The 21,216-nt window shown below is 37.9% G+C and overlaps 1 protein-coding gene across 2 annotated transcripts in view; it reads left to right on the top strand.

Moving 5' to 3' along the window:
* The first annotated feature begins 341 nt into the window (after positions 1–341).
* The window catches only part of BTBD8 (BTB domain containing 8), a 38,351-nt gene continuing 17,476 nt past the window's right edge, over positions 342–21,216 (top strand). The window contains exons 1-9 of one of the 2 annotated variants that reach the window (XM_056497933.1): positions 342–647; positions 733–903; positions 9,182–9,432; positions 10,278–10,395; positions 13,391–13,480; positions 15,554–15,634; positions 16,694–16,790; positions 17,404–17,492; positions 17,703–17,805. In XM_056497933.1, coding sequence (XP_056353908.1) covers positions 538–647; positions 733–903; positions 9,182–9,432; positions 10,278–10,395; positions 13,391–13,480; positions 15,554–15,634; positions 16,694–16,790; positions 17,404–17,492; positions 17,703–17,805 — 1,110 coding nt within the window. In that variant the 5' untranslated portion in view covers positions 342–537. Of the gene's footprint in view, positions 648–732; positions 904–5,890; positions 8,846–9,181; positions 9,433–10,277; positions 10,396–13,390; positions 13,481–15,553; positions 15,635–16,693; positions 16,791–17,403; positions 17,493–17,702; positions 17,806–21,216 lie in introns of those variants that run through there. The other variant, XM_056497934.1, reaches the window with a different exon arrangement.

Here is a 21,216-nt window from a genome sequence, read left to right as displayed (position 1 = left end):
GGGCGCTGCGCTCGGGGATGCGGCGGGAATGGCACTGGTGTGAGGGAACAGCCCTCGAGTGAGGGAATGGCTTTAGTGTGAGGGAACAGCCTTGGTGTGCGGGAATGGCCCTGGTGTGAGGGAACGGCCCCGTGTGAGGGAGCGGCCTGCGACCGGGCCCGCACGGCGTGAGGCGGAGCGGCGGCCGGCAGGGGGCGCACTGCAGGCGGCACCCTCCTCGGCCGGCCGAGGCCCCGCCCCATGAGGGAGGCCCCACCCTCTCCTCCGGTTCCCTGCCGGGGGCGGGGCCAGGACAGCGCCACCGGCCCTCATTGGCGGAGACCCGTGCTGGCCCCGCCCCCCGAGCGGCGCGGGGAAGCCGCCGCGTCCCGCGCAGCGCGAGTCCCGCGGCGCTCCCGCTCTGGGACCGGTTACTGCCCGCGCCCCGAGCGCCGTCCCGGTGCTCTCCGTGACTGCGGCGGCCCGCCGGCAGGGCACCGACTGCTAGTCCCGCCCTGGTGTCTGTCGCCGTGCCTGGAGCGGAGTGGTGGCCGGCACATGGCGCGCTGCTGCGGCGGCGCGGTGCCGAAGGGCCCCGGCCCGGCGGCGGCAGAGCGGCAGCGGCTGAAGGAGGCGCTGGCCGAGCAGCTCCGGCAGGACCTGCACAGGTGGGCGCGGGGGGCGGCCGGGCCGGGGCTGCGCCGAGCGGGGCGGGGCGGGGCGGGGACACGCGGTAACGGTGCCGTCCCGCAGGCTGCTGTTGGAGGGGACCCGCTCCGACGTGATCGTCCGAGCAGGCGACCAGGAGGTGCGGGCGCACCGGGCGGTGCTGCTGGCGCGAGCGCCGCTGCTCTGCGAACGTCTGGCGGGGGGGCAGCTGCAGCTGGACGGCATGGAGCCCGCGGAGTTACGAGAATTCCTGCGGTGAGTGCGCGGCCGCGGCTGCATTGATGGGCTGGCCCCGGCAGCACCTCTCTTGTGTCCTGCCTCTTCTTTTTTCCCAGTGCCGGCACCTGTTTCAAAGCTTTTCCCATTCAAGGCAGCCTTCCTGCAGAGTTTGCAGAGCACTTTTCTGTAACTTCTTTCTTTGCCTCTGCCTTCGTCCTTCTGCTGATAGCACATGGCTGTACTCTCCACCTTAATGTGCTTTTTTTATGGGATGTAAAGGACTTGTAATAGAAAAAGAGAAAAACCCAGCAAAAATCCTTTGAGATTGTCTGTGCCTATTAAAACCCTTTTCAGCAAGATTCCCAGGTGAAAACAGCAAATAGAACCCACTCTCAGCTCATATTTTTAAAAGTTATGGATACAGAAATCTAGGAGAATTTCAGCAAGTCGGATGAAAATGCATTAAGCTCGAAACTCATCTCTCAAGTCCTAGTGACCCACGGGCATAGCTTTGATGCAAACTGGGATCCCAGAGGGAGGTGTGTGGGCTGGCTACTCCCCAGGGACTAGTGCAAGGGTCAGCATGTTTTTGCACTGCCAGCTATTTTCCCATTGCCACATATGCAACATCTCTCATGTCTTGCTCCAAACCTTAGGTGAGTTACAGGAGGGGTGTTGGCTGGTGCTGCCACCAGACCTTGCAATCCTCCTTCTCGTAAGTTCCTCTAATCCTTTTTTCAAAGAACTGCTTTTCTCTTACAAAGCTGTGGTGGTGCCACCTACTTTCCCTTAAAAAGAGTTGGTGTTAGAGCTGATCAACGCTTAACAGGAATGCACCAGGAGCAAAGTGGTAGAAAGAAATCACTCTGGGATTTCACATGAATTCAGGATGTGCCTAGAAAATGTAGGTACTTGCAGTCTCCTGAGATTGTTGCCAATAGCAACAGGATAGTGTTGCAGTTTTAAAGTTTAGTGCTTGAAACACAACCTATTTATGAAAGAAAACTTTCTGAACTCAGAGTAATATCTGAAACATAAAGTCCTTGTAGTGGAGCAGGTTGATTACCAGGAATTTGTTGGGTTACTGCTACAGCCTGGTAGAAGCATTAGCAAAACAAGTACGAAACAAAACAGCATGGGGTTTGTCTTGTATCTTTCCTGATTCCATTGTTACTGTGATATCATTAATTATTTCACAGTCATGTAAGTGGTGTTACAGAAGAATTTAATAGAGAAGCATGATAATGCCATTTTTAAAAAAATCGAATTAATTTTGAAATAATTATTCTGAATAATTATTTATATACTGTTATAGCAGAGATTTCTATTCTTAATGATAAGCACTTAATATGTCACTGATACTTGCTTTCAGTTTTGTCTGGATTTGCTATAAGGCAAGGAATAATGTCTGGAGTCCTGCATGTTCTCCAAAAAGCATGGTATTGGAAAGCACCTTTAAACTCAACTCAACCTCAGCTCAACTAACTGTAAACCATGTGTCTTTTCACAGTGAGTTTAGAATCTTCAAATGAACCTCCCCATATGTTCTAAGCTGTGTTTGAAGTGTGCTTTGCAAGATAATTGCTTTTTTTTAACTTAGTCTTTGGTGCTGTTTGATACTTCACCTTTTGAGTCCTCTAACCTAGAACATTCTGTGGGGATTTGTACTTACAGGGTGCACTGAAGTTTGACAACAATGAACTCATTTGGACCAAAGAAAGGATTGGTTGAAAAGAGCCTAATCCATTGTTCAGATGATCAAGTAGTATCAGTGGCTGTTGAATCTCAGTGGTTTCTTATTATTAAGATGCAAATTAATTAGGTCTTTATAAAGTGCAAAACAGTGCCTTTAAATTAGAGCTTTAGTTTCACTGGAAGCCAGCTAGTTCTTGGAGCATGTAAACTGCCATGATGAATTGTAACAGAGAACTGTAGCTGCAGCTGAGTTCCTGAGAGAAAGTTATTGTCTTCTGCAAACGTTCTGGTCTTTTGTATATATGGAGAAGTAGAATACTAGTAATAGTATTGCAGAGTTCATCAAAACTATAAAAAATCTCATTCCTTTTCCTGTTTGTATTCAGCTTTGCTTTTATTTTCTTGAGTAAAATTATCTTTCCATGGGGATTTGGGAACTTTATTTTCTCACGAGCTATATCTGGCCTGCATCTCCATGAGGCACACTTCCTTTGGGCCTCTGTCTCTCCACATCAGGAGAGATGAAGTGGGCCACATGTCATTTGTATGCTGGAGGCTGTGCAGCTCCTCTTGCTTCCTCTTTTGAGCAGGAGATAGGGCATATTAAACTTCATGCTAATCTTTCTGCATAGCCTTAGCACAAAGTAGAGGAGCATCTAAGCAGTGTTTTGTTTCACCCTGTACACTTGCACTATCTGAGGACACCGGGAAGAAACTTCTGGTCCCCAGACGTGCAGCATCCATACTGCAGCCACTACACACCCTGCAATTTGCCTGGTGGAGTTAATGTAATATTGACTCTGCCCTCCAATAGCCTTCTGTCATTCTTCAGGACACAACTATAAAAATGTCAACATTGCAAGTACATTGATAGCTGGAGATGACTGCCTAGGCAGGGTTCTGCAGTGTGCCTCAAGAAGAGAAACTTAGCATCCCTGAAGGATGGCTGTCTGTCACAAATCATTAGATCATTACTGTCTTGCCTGCTGAGAAGCAAACTGCTTTTTATTTTCTCTTGCAGTTGCTAAAATATTGCTTTAGCAATAAAAATCTAGATTTTGTTTCTTAATATTTCTGTTAGGGGGTCTGATACAAGGAAGGAGAGAGAAGGACCTAATGACAGTGAGCCAGTTAAAAAGTAATATATACAATCAAATACAAAGGAATACGATTGTCATTGTGACATTTACTGCCACAGGGGTTAGTTTGCAGTACCAGCAGTGGATTCAAAGTAGACCAGCCAAGCTTTCGACCATGTTATGCTTGTAGAATTCGGTATCAGGCAGGACAAGGATGCTACATCTCGCTTAAGTGCAGGCAGAAACCTTTTAGAAGGTAAACTCTATACAGCATGATGGCAGTAACTTCTTTCTGTAGTCTATGTATGCACATTTCCTTTGTATAAAAAATCTTCAATTATAGTAACTGCTGTGAATACAGATACCCTACAGATACCCTACAGCATTGTTCCCGTTTCATCTGCCACCCTGCCATACCTCTTGCAAACTCAGTGTTGCTCACGTCTATCAGATTCTTTTCTGTGTGCAGGGGAAAAAAAACCAAGCCATAAGGTGGGGTACCTGTTAGAATTACACAGCAGCATACTGGCATTACAGAAGGTGATGGCTTGGAACTATTTCCAACAAAATAGTGCCTTAAATTAGAGCTTTAGTTTTACTGGAAGCCAGCCTAGTTCTTGGAGCATGTAAGCATTTTCAGCATGATATTCTCTTGCATGTGAGGTTTTCATAAACAAGTTACACCAGATAGAATGTTTGTGGATATTTGTTCTTTAAATACAATTCCCAGTTAGAGTTCCACTGGAAAACACAGGATTGCAAAGTAGTGAAAAAGGGAAATACTTCTTTAAATAAATTGTCTATGAGTTTCTTCTTCCTGATTACTAGCTTGTCACAGTGCCCACTGGATAACAGCTGTTTTGGAGAAGACAAAGTTCCTCCTGAGTTATGTGTATGCATACTGAATTCCTTTACGTTTATGCTGCAGCAATCCTACGTTAATATCTATGCTTGTGTATTCCTCCTAGTGTGTTATGGTTACAGACAACTTTATTTTAGAAGAATAGACTTCCTCACATGTTTTTGGAATTTTGTGATTTATACAGACTATTTTGATATGGTCCTTCCCTTGTATCCTTTTTTATCCTTTCATCACTCGTGCCTATTGATGTGGTGCAGCCTACCATGCAAGGAGTATCTTCTCTAAATGACCGTCTTAAAAACAATCAGTTGCAAAAAGGGCTTTTTGTGGCACTTGCAGGTGGATTTTTTGGCACAACAACTATTCCTTTCCCTGCATTAAGACATAAGGGAACTAGCACTACAGATGAAAAAAGACATCCATCCCAAAACAACCAAAATTAACAAACCTTGCTCTACAAATGTGGCAGTATAGGAGATATGATGCGACTGTCTTAAACTGTGAAAAAATAAATCCCAAATTGTGGAAATTAAAATCCTCTGTTAAAAGTTATTTCTAGTGTAACAGTGAGAAGTGATTAAAGTTGAAAACAAATTATTGTGAACCATGTTAAGAGATTAAGGAATCTCCCTGTCTTGAATACTTAAGGTGTTTTAACTTTTTCCTACATTTGTTTTTACAACCATACTCTCTGGCCTCAGTTTGTCACTACAGCATCAAGTTAGTTTTTGTGGTTATAAACATGAGCTAAGTTAGTCACTGAGAAGAATTAGACATTGCTAAGGAGGGAAATAAATAAGGTACAACCTGAAGCTTGTGTCTTAGATTTTATGCTATATCCTGTTGGGGAAAGAAAGACTTCACCACAATTTGTTTATTTTGATGAAAATGGGCTTTAAAAACATGCCAGAGAACGACACTCTTATCTCCTTTCCACATACATGGAAACAATAAATTTGTCTTTTTTCTGACTGGATTGTTTTTGATCCGTGTTTATATCTAATCTCAGCTTCTCAAAGACAGTTGAGAAGCTGAACTATCTGGTCAGAATATATTCAGTAGGGGTGTATCTGGAAACATAATATCTTAATGCAATGGATTTATGGCTGAAGAAAAAAAAAAAATTTGATCTGTGAGAAACTATTAGAAACCTTTCACAGAACCCATGACTGTTTAAGAGTCAGATTGTTGTGAAATGCATACCTTTCACAAGAAATTAGAAAATTTAATCAGCACCTCTGTGAGGCAGTAAAGGAGTTGATGTTGCATCCCACAAGAAGTTCACTGAAACACTTGTCTCAAGAAATCCGTTCAATTAAAACAATCATCTTGACTGCAAAAATAAAGCAGCCTTGTTTTTTAGCAAATCTTAAGTGGTTAGGGTAGGTTGAAGCTGTGCATATGAAATGCCTAACTTAGACAATGATGATGTATTGCTGAAATATTTTTGCAAGTCTACCAAGATTAAATGCAGTACACAAGAGTGTTTGCTGCAGTTGGGTTTGCTAGATGTGGGTGCATTAACTTTCTGGGCATGCAGTGATTCAGAGGCTTCCTATATTGGTTTTATTTTTATTAATAAAAGTAAACAGATTTGGGTTTCATTTTGGCATTTGTGCCCACTGTTTAAGTAAAACCATATAATATGGTATTTCAGACATGTGCAGAAGATACTTTGGTGTTAATTTAGTTGTTATGACATTCATATCTCTCAGCTCGAGAGGCTTGATTTCACAGAGGGATAAGAAATAGTCTGGATGGTTGTGGTTGGTTAACAAGATGCTCTGCATGAGCCAGAATATGCACTTATAGCCCAGAAAGCCAACCCCAGCCTGGGCTGCACCCAAAGCAGCAGGGCCAGCAGGTAGATGGAGGTGACTCTGGCCCTCTGCTCTGCTCTCCTGAGACTCCACCTGCAAAGCTCCTCCAGCTCTGGGACCCCTAGGATACAAAGTACCTGTTGGAATGAGTCAAGAGGGGGGCAACAAAGCTGGTCAGAGCTCTGGAGCACCTCTCCCATGAAGACGAGTTGTTCAGCCTGGAGAAGAGAAGGCTCTGGGGATCATCTTGTGATGATATGCCTCTGTCTGACTTACAGAAGAGATTTATAACTTGATAGAATTGTTGTCTTCTGCTCTTCAGATAACAAAACTAGGATGGCACATTGAATGATGCCTGCTCATGAGGTTTGGAACAGGTTTTAAAAACTATTCCTAACACAATTCTGCAGTAAGGGTCCTGGATTCTTAAAAGCACCTGCTTTGAAGAGATGGTTTTACATTATCACTAAACCATCTGAGGTCCAAGGATGCCAGATTTCCCTAGCTTTTTTTTATGCAGAAAGGCACCATTCAGTACTCCAGAGGAAGCAGTGTAGAAAAATTTGCTTTAGAAATGAGCCTGTAAAATACAGGGTGCTGCCAAGCAAATTTTTTTTATAGCAGGTTATAGAAAACTTCAGAATCTTGCATTCTGGAAACATCTAATGGGATTTACTGAGATAAAAGGAAATTTCCAAAAGATGTGCCAAAAATTATTTTGCTGTCTGTGAAGCCGAATAATGGATGCATCCATGAGTCTTTCAAAGTAGTAAGCTTATAGTCTGTTTTAAGCAGAACTCTAATATTAAGATAACCTGCTAAATTTATGGAAGTAATAAATCCAGGAATGTGAATTTTAAATGTTAACTGAAAGAGTCTAAGTTTCTTGACTTTTTACGGGAAGAAACTTACTTAAAATAGAACAAAGTTTTTCAGACCCAGAAACCAGGTACTTAGCTCTGGTTTTAAATGCCACTTTATTTGTTTTATTTTCTGAGTTCCTAGTTGATGCCGCTTTTATTGACTGAAGCCTAGTGATAATAAAATTATTGCAATCCTGAGGTTTCTTGTGTAGATTCTCTGAAAATACCCTGAGCATTCCCAGGAGATTGTTCCTTCATTGCCTAGCTTAAGAGATTCCCTATGGACATTTTTCAGTTACTGCAGAAAGTAAGTAAGAATATTAAAATAATTAATTTATGCCAAAACACTCTATCTGCTGCTGCTAATTTTCTTTCTCCCTCAAAGTCAATTTGTACTGTCTACATGTTAAATATGCAAAAGCTCTGTTGCAACAGAAAGGTGAATAAGAAAAATTCCAGTGCAAATTTAGCCTAGGGGACTTCCTGCAGTTTTTTGCATTCAGTATGTGACCAGTGAACTTGTGTTATTGTGGTATTAGCTTACATCTGGTGAAGATGCAGGGATGAAGTGCAAATTATTGCAGGTTTTTTTGTTTGTTTTTTTTTAGTACCGGCATTGTTTATGTGACTTCAAGTGACAGTTCTTGGAAGGTCTAACGTGGACAAAAAAAACTTGAAGACAAAACTTCAGGATACTTCTGTGAAATTTTAAAATCTGTAGCTTAACTGGGTTTCTACTCTGAATTTCTATTCTTGATTCCTACTGCCTTAGAGCTGTAAAACACAGATGTTACATAGCATGAAGCACAGTGAATGGGGAAAAATGTGTGGAAGTTGTGGTCTTGAATTTTCTAAAGTATTGCAAAGTCTCCCTGCTCCATCAAGCAATTTTAGTTCCTGTTCTTGGTAATATGGCATGTTATTACTTGTCTTTCCCTCATGCTATTATTATGTTAGGTTGGAAGGCACTTTAAATATGAAAAGAATTTATGGTCAGTTAACAGGTTAGGAGTTCTGAAATCACATACATCCACAACAACCTTAAAATCACGTGTAAAAAGGGTCCACTGATCTTACTCTTTCCATGTGAAATCTTATTGTTCCTGATAGATCCTCTCCTGGCACTTGCTTTCAAAATTTAATAAAATATTAACATTCTCATTCCCTACATTCTTGTTTCTTCTTGTCTCCTTCAGGTGATGACCTGTATCACATAGACAAAAAAAAAAAAAAAATTCTACCTATCTCAATCCTTTAAATATAGGAGTTAAGAAGGAAGATGATTTCTTTGTATGTTTTCTCTGCCCTGTCAGAGTAGTGTTCAAATAACACACTCAAATTACTGTTCTCTGAGTATTAACAGAAAAGCCTCTTTGCCATGGAGTGATTGACTAAAGCAGATCTCTGAGTATTTCTGCTACATCCAAAGGAACTGTAGCTCTTCTGTTAAACTTTAACTTCATCTAGATGGTATGAAACCAAGGATAAGACATGTTGTCTGTGCTGGAGTGCAGTCTGTTTCTATAATTGTGAGATCTTCGCCATCACAGACTGCAGGCTTTGTTAGCCTTTCCAGATCCTGAGCCAAAAATAAGCTGGTGAAACAGATGGGAAAGTGGGAAGCTGGAATTACTAGATGGGCAAAGTGAAAATTCTTGGGTAATCTTAAGTGCAAATTTTTGTGCTTTAAGTGTTTTCTTTGAAATTAAAATGTATTTCTCCAATTCATTTATATCTCTATACAATTTCTATTTTTTTTTTACTGTAACCTTGATGTTAGAAAGTTTTGATATTTTGTGGTGCATCTTTATGCTTTTCAAGCATTTGCAGAAATAAGTTTTTCCGAGATACCTTTTTAAAAGTTGGGTTTTTTAAGCACCAGAGAGTCTAACTCTTTGTTTTCTGGTCATTAATTTTGTTAGATGAAAAAAATGTAATTTTTTATTTTTCTTCAATTGAAAAGTTGTGGGAATAAAGATTAGTGTCATCTTTTAGGATTCTATATTCATCTGATATAAATCTTAAAGAAATTGAGGAGTTGTTTATGAGGAAAATACAAGAAAGCAGCACTATGACTCTTCAGAACACTCAAAAAAATATAAATTGTCTTGGACAAAGCAAAAGAACACCAGTTGATCAGAATACTCCAAGTGGAGCTGTGCAGAGAGAAGTTGTTTGTTTGTCTGGTATTGAGGAAGAAATTCCAGAAGCAGTTATTGATGCAGAAAGCGACAAAGCTGCTGCAGGTAAGTTTGGAAATACACTTTTTTCTCTTTGTCTTTTAAATAATTTTTCAAATACTTCCACAGTTGTAAAAATGCAGGCAAAATTAAAACTATTGTTACAGCACAGATGTAGCATATTCTTTTCTATGGCCTACCTCATTACCTCACCCTTTGAACAAATGAATTGCTGCAGAAGTTAGGCAGGCACAATTCCCAGGTGTTTTAAATCTGGAATTGCCAGGCTTCAGGCATGGTGATCACCATGTCCTGTCTTTTCCCTGGAATACAGTAAGCTCCACTCCTCACCATGTGGGACTTCACACAGCAGAGTATCTCCCTTGTTTTCCTTTCCTAGCAAATTGCACTGGTTCCACTGTTGTTCTGTAAGGATTCTGGAACCTTTCAGAATGTTTCAACTACAGCTCTGACTGAAATAATACAAGGAAATGTTTAACTGCATCTGCCCCAGAGGTGCAGGCTGCTACAGCTGTGTCAGTGACACAGGCTCAAGGAGCAGATCAGTTCAGGTGGAGGCCTGACCCCAAACTTCCTCAGGGCTGCTCCTCTTCAGTGCAGAGGTTCCTGGCCTCTGCAGAAAAAAATGAACTGTGTGCATAATCTTATGAAAGAGTAACTGTAGCACTTCTGTACATACCAAATTAGGAGCATTTGTCAAGTTTCTGATCAGTCAAAATAAGAAGTAAAAAGTAATGCTTGGAAAACTGTTCAAGGAAAATCCTAGCTTGAATATGCAATAATAAAAAAATTAATTATGTCAGATTCTTTTCAAATATTTTGTCTGTGCACTGTCAGTAGTCTCTTGTACACCTGACAAAGTGAAAACAGCTTTTTCTCCCTATATGCAGGTAATTCCAAAGTAGAAACTGCATCTGTGTTAGGAGAAGATTTATTGAGGCTCTACAAGAAGTGCTGTTGTCCAGATATTAATATTTGCGTAGAAGACAAAGATTTTCAAGCTCACAGGTACCTAAATATTTACAGTAAACATTTTGTCAATCAATAACCATCTGGTATAAAATGCTGCTGTTACTGTGTATCTATAGAACATTATTGCTGGTGCTGTTCCCTATCTGTGAGCCATTACAGCTTTTAGGTCTTATGGTATGGAGTGGCTGTACTTTGATACTAATGAATATGATTTATCATCAACAGTAACTATTTTGTAAACAACTACACTTTTAACACTTCTAAGACTACCACTTTAAGCTCATAAATTGAGTATATACTCATGGAAATATTTGTAGATTTTTTTCCTAACTTTATATATATATATATATAAAATTACAAAATCTGTGCTCTGTAAAGAAAATAAAAAATCTACTAATAAACCATTTATTAATGCTGAATAAAATTTCTATATAGGCAGAAAATTTCTGGAGTACTAATTTTTGTTTTGACTCTTCAAAACCTATGCATACAAAATCTGGTTTTACTTTCATTACTTCATTTATGTAGATGTAAAGATTGTCAGGAGCCTTTCCTAGACCAAAAGTCCAAGACCGTTTAAGAACTTTGGCTTATCGTATTTCTGTGGCTTGGGAAAGCAAATTAAAGTGTCAGTACCATTCCTTGTACCTTTGATGTAAGTCTGTTTGCATTTGAGATAGCAAACTAGACAGCCTGTAATTTGTTCCCTTTGAGTACATGAAGTAATTGAGAGGAACTGTAAAAATCCTCCAATACTTTTGTACTTTTTCAACACAAAACTGGGGTGGGGGGGAAGTTTATTAATGACAATATCTTTATAGAAGATATGTCATAGCTGTGTGGGTATTTGGATATATGCTGCATTTTCAGAATCAAGTGTAGTAAAGGACATTTGTTTCTTCTGGTCTACATTGTATGTTTTCAGATACATAAGTCTGAGAAACAAATGCTTTAATGCAGAAAAAATAGCACAACAAAGAGCTTCTATCAGCAGACCTTCTTTAATTTAGGCCACTTACTGCCTGGAGCTATGTATCTAGTTTAACTAGCATCAAAAAATACAGCAGTAAATCATAGAGAAAACAAGGATGTTCTGAAACAGGCACAGGACTTGAGCTTGTTTTAGCACTGTTTCATGTGAACAGTAGGAGCTAATAAGGGCAATGGAACTTCCAATATCATTGTGGTGAAAGCACCAGAATGATTTACTTTCTGTAAAGTTGTTTTGGTTTTTTTTAAGTTCTCGAACAGGAGACCAGTTAGGCCCCCAGATTTTGTGTCAGTATTCCTTACTTTCTCACAAAGTCCTGTGAACTTCCAATAGACTTTAGTGTTGCTGGTTTATGTTTTCCTAGTGTTGCATTCCTACAGAGCTCTGCATGAAGCAAGTCAGATTTGTTTGGTTATAAAACTGGCACTAACCATCACTATAGGGAAGCACAGATAAAGTTATTTCAAAATAATTTGGTATCTACGTATATTTTATAAATATATGCTGATAAAATTTAAATTTAGGTACTGCATACTTGTCCATATTCTGCTGAGTACTTGTCTTATTTAAAATGAGTGTTTAAAAAATCCACTCTAACTATTGAAGTTTATTGATCATTGTTCATTATTAAAATTTATTTGGAACTGAATAAAAAACTGGAGATAAGTGTATTCCATATCTCTATGGTGTTGTGTTTTTTTATCTTACAAAAAGGAGATTGTGTGTGTACCCAGAATTTCATACACTTCAAGTTAGGCTGTAATACCACCCTTTTATATGTGGACGTATTTAACTGAGATATGAAACATTCAGTAAAAGCTTCATTGTTATTATTTTTGCTGGATGACTCACAGGAGGAATGTGTGAGAAGCTTCTAATTTTAAAGTATTGAGACTTCTGAAGCAGGAGGAGGGAGGAGAGAAGAGAGATGAGAGAATACAGAATATAAAATGACTAGAAAAGAGACCATAAATAGTATTCTTCATGCTTCTTCCTACGCAAAATGAGAGTGTTCAGAAACATTTTGAGAGACAACAAATACATGTAACAGAAAGAATTCTCATGCCTAGTATAACCTTTTGCTTTCTTGACACAGGAAATACATGACATAAGTTAGTTTTATAAATAATAGGAAGCTTAACAAGTGTCATAAAAAATTCTATGTATGAGAATATTATGTGTGGCTGTAGTAAGCCAGATAAGATGCATAAAGGCTGACACTATAACTGGTGTGGATCTGGAAAACTGAAACCACAAAGCAGCTTTCATCTACTGTCTTCCTCTCTGCCACTGCACTTCCACCTTAAGAGTCCTGTTGCAAAGGTCTTCCTAGCTGATATTTTGAAGACTGATATTGGTAGACATACTGAGCTACGCAGACTGCAGCTTTGGGGTCTCTTAATTCTCTTTTATGGAAGTAGTAGCAAATTGAATTAGCTGTGTTATGGCCATTTATGCCTTTTAAATATAGAAGGGCAGTAAGTGTAAACAGAAGTAACTGATAGCTCTTGTTATAAAAACACATTATATTGTCCCAGCATATGCTAATATCAAGTTTTGTTTGACTTTTGGTAGGTAGAAAATTCTGAATACAAGACATTACATACTTACCATTTTAATAAATACACATTTTGTAATATAAGAAGAATTTAAGAAGTTCACTATATAATTCTTTATAATGGAGCTGTATAAACTCTTTATTTACTTTATTTAATAACTCTGTTATTTACTCTTTGGTAAATAAAATAGGAGAAATAAATGTGAATTTTTTTATAAAAGGAAGATGCTTGTGGTAATAGATTTCCTCTGTGAGAATTGCAAAGTCATACTAAAAAGAAGCTTTAACTGAAAAATTTATAGAGTACTGTTTGGTTTTTTCTGTAGCATATTTTGAAATTCCATACAAACTGGGAGAAAAGGCATGCAGTACACAGCTGACACCTTAATGCACAAAGGGCAAAGATTTAAGTCAATGTTATCAAAGAGTCTCATCATGAATATTTGTATGTAGTGAAATAATGTTTACTTTTTCTCTCTCAGGGCCATTTTATGTGCCAGATCTAGTTACTTTGCTGCTATGCTGAGTGGAAGTTGGGCTGAAAGCTCTCAAGAGCACATCACTCTTCAAGGGTAAGTGTTGTCTCTGCAAGTCGTGTGGGAGCAAAGGTAGGCAATTTACATTTACTGCAAATATGTAATGGCTGTGCTGTGTACTGAGCACAGAAGATTAATGTGCCTTGACACTTTTCTCCAGCCTGATACATTTCCTGAGTGCTGTTTTGACTTCAGGATGAAACTCTGTGTGTAGCGTATTTGTTAATATTGTCAGATGATTCAGAAAAGTCTTTTATATCAGAAGAAAGTTACTAATCCTTTTGTATAGAGTATGTTTTAATATTCACAATCTACTTGAGAATTCTTTTCTTTCACTTCTTGTTGTACGTGTCATGAAAAATACCCTGAGTGTCTGAACAATGTAATTTTCATACTAATTTGTACAATAAGTATATTTACAATGTAAAGATAAATAAAATTTCCTAAATAGTGTTTAATTATTTAATTATTTAAATATTCCAGCAGCATACACTAAAGCAATTTTATCTAGTGGGCTTGTTCACTGTGGCTTTTTATGTGAGAATAATGGAGCTGTCACTGTAGGATGAATACTTAAGACTTCACAGATAAGCTGTGGACTGCCAGTTCTTTTCAGTATCAGAAAACTCTACTGAAGTACATTCAATTTCCTTCAAAAGCAAAGGAGTACTGATCCATGTACGTTAGATTTTTTTCTCAGACATGATGTTGGCTGACTCAGTTTTCTTCAGAAAGAACTGTGTACCTTACAGTGCTGCAAAATGTAACTGCTTTGTGTTAATGTAAAATGTCTTGACCAAGTGGTACTTTTTTAAATGTTCATTTTAATTTCCTGTCAGTATAATAATGCAGCTGCAAAATCAGAAATTTGGTTATAACTTCCAAATCCTTATAAAAATATACTTGCAGTTTGTTTTATTCCTTCATTTTAATGGTGTTTTAGAGGCTGATAGTCACCAATTATTCTGATAATTGATTTCTATGTGGTTAAGAAATTTTCATCCTTATTTTTCAGTAGAGGCATTTTCCTGAGAAGTACTGAATCCTTGTATGAGACTATTCTCATGCCAGTGTCTCATAATTTCTGTTGTTATTAGTCATATGCATAATTTTACCTTTTCCAGTACATTTTTTTGCTTAGTGCAGGTTTCTGTGCTGTCTTCTACAACACTTATAAATGAAGTACATATGGCTGAAATAATGAAAATCTGCTTAAGGTAACAGCTGTCAAGACTGTGGGGAAACTCCTCCTCGCTGACTTTATGGCTGTTGTGTGTACACTGCTATACAGGGAGACAGCTGTGCTGATTTTGCTTCTTGGCATGTTGCAATGCTGGGTTTTTTCCCTTTTGCTTTTAGTCATCAATGTCAATTACTTAAATATGTCTAATGTTTTAAAGGGTCTTAGCTCTGCATGAATATTCCACTTACACTAATGCACACAGCATTTGTGGGTCCTGAAGATTGCACACAAGAATGTGTGTGCACAAGTAGAAGAAAGTGTTGTTCAGGTCATGTCCATCATTGAGGCATCCTGTGCCTTTCTGCATTAGAATGCTGGGACTGTGAAAGGATGCAAACAGTGCTGGGTAGGACTGCCAGCTTTCTTAATCTGAATAAAGACTTTCTAAATATTCTGAGTTTAGCATTTTAATAAAACTACTAAATGTATTTTTAGTGTTGCAAAACCAAACATATCATAAAATAAAGACTTTGAGTAATTATAAGGAAACAATTTTAAAATATATAGTTACCTGATAGTTGAGTTGTTGCTAGTGAAGAGCTTGGCCATGATGAAAAAATCCTTTTTCCATTTTATCAGTATAAATAATATAGTTATTAGTATTAGTCTGCTTATTACTTATCTTTAAAGATCTAAAGTGTTAGAAAGTTTCAGGAAGTCCATTGAGTAGTAGTAGTCCATTTAGATACTTTTGCGTTGCAAAATCTTATTACTTTAATTTTATCAGATCATTTGCCTTCAATTCACAGAGCAGCTGGATGGTGTATCTGCTTTTTGACCAACTTCTTTGGCTAAGAAATGTGAGGTATTTTATTATAGGCATGTCTTTATTTTTTAATTTTTATTTTTTTAATTCTTTTTTGCAGCATAAGCCATGCAGAAATGAATGTCGTCCTGCATTTTATATATGGAGCTATTTTGGACTTTCCAGATGAAGTTGATGTTGGGTATATGTCAAATTTTACTATTTTTTTAATTTTAGTTTGTGCTTGTTTGCTTGTTCTATATTTTCTCAGTTAAAAGGAAAACTCCAAAAATAAAGCTATCGAAGAAACTTTATTTATTTGACAGCTACTGGAAATGATGTGACAACAGGTTTTGGAATACTCTATGAGAGTGAAAAGCAGGATGATGTCTTATACCAAAATAATTCTCAATTTGCCTGTACCTTCCTTTTAGTTTTCAAAATAATATATGTGATATATTGTGTGTTAGTATATACAAACTGTGATAGTATATAACAACTAATATTTTAAATTTATTTTTGAATAATCACTTGAGGTGATGAGAAGGCTAAATAGTTAATCTTAGATCCATGAAAGATGATATATAGAACCAATGTAAATGTTGGCATTTTCTTCTGGGATATTTTTAATCACAGTTTTATACATAATCCTGTATTAATGAAGTAAATTCTGAAATTTGTAAATTATTCTCTGAAATCATTTATATATTAGGTGATGAACTCTGCCATTAAACATTAAAAAAGCTACAATTTTGTAAAAATATGAAATAGTTTATAATATGTCCCAATATCAATGCTTAGCTAATGAATTGATATAGAAAATAAAATTATGGTATTGATTATTATATAAAATAATTAATAGTTTGCTCATTCTGCTTTTTAAGAATGTCATCAATAACATTTTATGTTATCTTTGGAAAAAAATGTACTAAATTCCAGAATTCTGCTGGCACTAATTTTTTTTTAATTTGCTATCCTTAAAGAGGAGAAACTGAGAGTCTTCTAAACAGTTTCTCAGCTATGGTGGAAGCTTGTTTTATGCAGGCTGAACTTGATGGCTGGGAGATTATTATTAGGTCAATATATGTTTCTGCTTTGAAGATTATTCTTTGGCAAGTGTCATACTTGGTTATCAGTCTCTTTCTGCAGTAAATTCTGACTGAACCGAGAGGAGAAGTTAGCATGTAAATTGTCCTGTAAGCAAGATGCATATATCACAAGGATTTTTTTTTTATTTCTGTCACTACTGCATTCTCTTTAGTCGCATGTTGGGCATTGCAGACATGTATGGGCTGGATGGACTAAAAGAAGTAGCTATCTACATTTTGAAAAGAGATTACTGCAATTTCTTCCAAAAGGTATGTCACCTCTTATGCTTCAGAACCTGAGAATTTTAAATCTATGACTTCACACTAAATCCTAGTGCAAGATATGTAAGAACTACATGATCAAGGTGTTGGCTGAAGTCAACAGTCCCTGTGCTCAGGTGTGAATCTGGGATAGATGATGGGAAAAAGGCCTGTGATATCATCCACCTCGTTAGAGACACTTAGAAACCCCAGCTGATTAAAAGCAGTATTCCACATGATTAATTCAGTGTATTAAATTACACTGAGTATAGTTTAATATGTGCTATTGTAAATGTAACTGTTCTTGGTGGGCATGTGGAAATGCTATATATTTGCATATCTTGTTTCATGGGCATATATTTAGAAAAAAATGTCTGTTCAATTAAAATTGGTTTAAAAACAAACACCTGCTTAGAGCTGAGCACTTTCATGCATTAGGCTCATGAGGCTGAATCCTACTTTACTGACAAATGGAAATAGATGACTGCATAAAGGCAAACAAACTTAAATAACATGGCAGCTGACATTACTTCTGAATCTTTGAACTGAATATTTTGTACTTCTGTATGGTTTCTGTAATTAAAAATGTACAATAATTGTGATAATTTTCTAACAACTCTAGCCTGTCCCTGGCAAACAACAACCTGTACTAGAGTGCATGGCTATTGCTCATTCATTGGGAGTGGAAAACCTATATACTGCTTGCATGAAGTAAGTAAAATAAAATTGTTTTTAATTTATCTTTAATTTATTTCTGTTTAAATTATTTTATTTTGCAAGATGGGGTATATTTTGGCATATGAAACATTTACATTTTAAGCGTTTTTTCTTCACAATACTTTAGAGGTATCACTTATGCTAGCAAGTGAAGATAGAACATTTTTCATCTTCCTTACCTAAGAATGGCTCTCTTTTCAACAGATGGGTAGGAAAACATTTTGCAAGATGTTTTTCAGAGAAAAGCTTTGCCAATTTACCTACTGAACTTCAGAACAATTGTCTTGTTATGTTGATTAACTCTTTGGTAAGTAGTGTGCTTTGTTTAAACATAGAGCAATGCAAATTTTTTCCTTATTTAGCTGTGCAATGTAATTTAAGAGATAATAAATACAGTATCTTAAATCTGTAGTACATTTATACTATGTAAAAGTTCCAATTAAAATAACAATTTAAAAAAAATTTTGATGTGAAATGTTATTGTTATGCTTCATGATACACTGTCTAGTGATCATCACATCCAAGTCCACCATAATAATAGAAAATATGTTTATGAAACACAACTGTGACATCAACTGCAACATTGTGGAAGTGTTCAAGGCCAGATTGGATGGGGCTCTGAGAAACCTGGTCCAGTGGAAATTGCCCCTGCCTACAGCAGGGAGGGTGGGATTAGAGGAACTGTACAGTCCCTTTCAACCCAGCCATCCCTCTGATTCTCTGATTATGTATTTGGATAGTGAGGAACAGGAAATCACTGTATCAGTTTCTGTGTTACATGTTGGCATACATCATTTGTGATTGCCTTTTCATCTTTACCTGTATTCTAATTTGGAAAAAACTGACTTTTTTTTCAGACCTCAGGTGGTCACTGGCTATCGAGGATCACAAGCTATTTGTTTACAGGCAGGCTGACTTCACAAAAATAAAGTAGCAGTATAGTATCTATGTATTTTACTTCTCAGATAACAGTACTACCCTGGTCCCCCCAAAGCTCAGCTTTCATTTTTTGTGGCACTTACTTATATTGTTCCAATTTAGACCTGCCTAAATTGAAGTATTTTCTAATTGTATTTCTGTATAAAACTATGCTCAGAGCTGACTTAAGGTAGCTGATTTTAACTAGATCTGTTAACATAAGTTTAGTTGAGTACTCAGCCTGTAAATACACACTGAATTGTAACAGATATATGAAAAGTATGTAGAAATAAAGGTAAATCTGTAGAGCTGCTGCCAATCATGACTGTTTGTGTGTACAGTTCTAATGTGGATTGTCACAGACAAAATGTAATCTAACTAGCTCAGGTAACATTCACAGCCTGATTTTGGTTCTAGCATACAACCAACAACTAAATGCGTGACATCTCATGTATCTCATGCTGAAGTCCTTGTTCCCATCTCTGTGTTACTGTGTTACCCAAACTAAATACTCTGGTGTGGCCATTCACACTGTCAAACAGCACTGGTTCAAGAGTTGCACTCTTGAATGGTTCTGGCCAAGAACTACCCCTTGCTGAAAGGACTGCAAAGCCTTCTTGGGACTGGTTTTTTCAGGACTTCTGTGATGAAATACTTAAAGTGCTGAGGCCAGCAGGTCAGCTAGGGGTGGCAGCTGCAACTGCATATTCTGATGAAAGTCTGAAAAAGGACAGATTTCAGGGCTGTGCCTTTAGGTTAGATAGTTGGTAAAGGCTCTTCCTCCAGAGGGTGGTTGGGCACTGGAACAGCTCCCCAGGGCAGTGGTCACAGCATCAGCTTAGCAGAGTTCAGGAAGTGTTTGGACAATGCTCTCAGGCACAGTGTGACTCTCGGGAATGGTGCTGTGCAGGGCCAGGAGATGGACTCTATGATCCCTGAGAGTACCTTCCAGCTCAACTGTGATTCTGTGACCAAAAGAAGCTTGAGAACATCCACAGTTATAAAACCTGAACAGTTCTACCACAATGCATAAATCTAACAGAACAAAGATGGCAGCTCTAATCCCTCAAGAGTATGTCTGGCATCTCAAGATGCTGGGTGTTTTGCCATTGTATTATATCATGATACTGAGCTATTCCTAGAATAAATACACAGTAATGTGTATCATACATTGTATAAAATTTAAGAAGTAACATTTTCAGATCTAGATCAGTTCATTCTGATCTACAGCTGTTCATAGAACAGCTTCCACTTCCAATTCCAAACTACCTCAGGTGTGTACTGTAGCTGTGAGCACATGTAGACATAGTTCTAGGTTCTTCTCTAGCCCTTTGTGCAACAATATTTGGACAGCTGAAACATAAATGTTCAGGCCTTTCTTCCCCTTATTCTAGTATATAAAGATGCTGTGGTTACAGTTTGTGTTGAAATCCATGTGCTACCTTGCCAGCATTTGCAGAACAGTCATGGCATTGTACTTGGTACAATGTATGGTACTTGGTACTGCCCCTGTTGTGTACCCAGCTTCTCTGGAAGATTTTTGCACTTTGTGCTAAAGTGGGTTTTAGTTCCCATGTTAATGATTTAAAATTTATGTTGGTGTGTCTTTGCACGATTCACTGGTATTTTATGGATTGAAGTCTTGAAACAATCTGGAGTTACAAAATTAAACAATAAAGCACAAGCCTCTTTTGCCCAGAGAATGCTTCTGGTGAGCATTCATTTCAGTGTTTAAGATACTCATTCCAAAAACTTGCAGAATTCCCAGGGGAGTTTTTCACAATCTACAAAAATGCTTTAGGCCTGCTTGAGGGATGAAGAAGAAAAGGTCTGACATTAATTTTGCAGGGGCTACTTTATGATTTACAGTCCTTTTTCTCTGCTGCTAAAGTTCTCTGCTGTAAAACTTAACAGCTACACCCAGTTAAACAATATAATTCTGCTGATCCTTTCATTTACTGATGCTGCAAGTGTAAAATCTAGTTAATGTGACAGCCCTTTAGAGGACAAAAAAGGTGCAAAGAAAAGGAGACTGTTGGTGGGAAAATCCCCAGGAAACCACAATGATGAACATAGAAATATTAAAATGTGAGTGCCATTTAAAGCACTGTCCAGGTGCTTAATGTGTGCCTATCCCTGATGTCTCAACTTCATGCAAAAAAATTACCGGGGTTTTAATAATTAAAGTGGACTCTACTTTAAAATGGTTAGGAAAAAAGTACAATAAGAGAAGTAAAATTCAGTTAGAACCACTTCTACAAAGTACTGATTTAATTAGAAGTCAATGAAGGCATTTTGTATTTCACTGGAAGTGTCTAATGGGAGTAAATGCTTATTGCCTTGTAAGCAGGGGTTGAATTTGAGACAATTCAAAAAGCTTGTAGTTGAGTCTAGTGGGAGCAAAATCAAACCATAAGCATATTTATGATCTGCAGAGAAGCAAACTGAGTTTGACCAGAGATGAGTAAAATAATTTTTAAAATATATTTTAACAATGCATGGTCAGATTTTATCTTTTAACTATAATATGCACAAAGAAGGTACTCTTTTCTAACTCACATAGGACAAACGTGATTGTGATCTGAATTTGCAGTAGGGGTTTTTGTGTCAAATATTTATCTGAAATGTTGCTTTTTCAAGTGTTAATGCATAATTTATCAGTGTCCTGCTAGTTCACATTGAATAGAGCTTTCAGGCCATTCTAATGTGGATAACCATAAATTCCAAGTTCTTTTCAAGTGACGTGTTAGCCAGTAGAAGTTGCCCTCAGGTACTGTGCTGATGCAATGCATGAAAGAAC

Source organism: Oenanthe melanoleuca, chromosome 8 (genome assembly GCF_029582105.1).
Source record: "Oenanthe melanoleuca isolate GR-GAL-2019-014 chromosome 8, OMel1.0, whole genome shotgun sequence".
In the NCBI taxonomy this organism is placed as follows: Eukaryota; Metazoa; Chordata; class Aves; order Passeriformes; family Muscicapidae; genus Oenanthe; species Oenanthe melanoleuca.
Note: the sequence above shows the minus strand (reverse complement) of the source record. Positions and strands in the feature narration are given on the sequence as shown.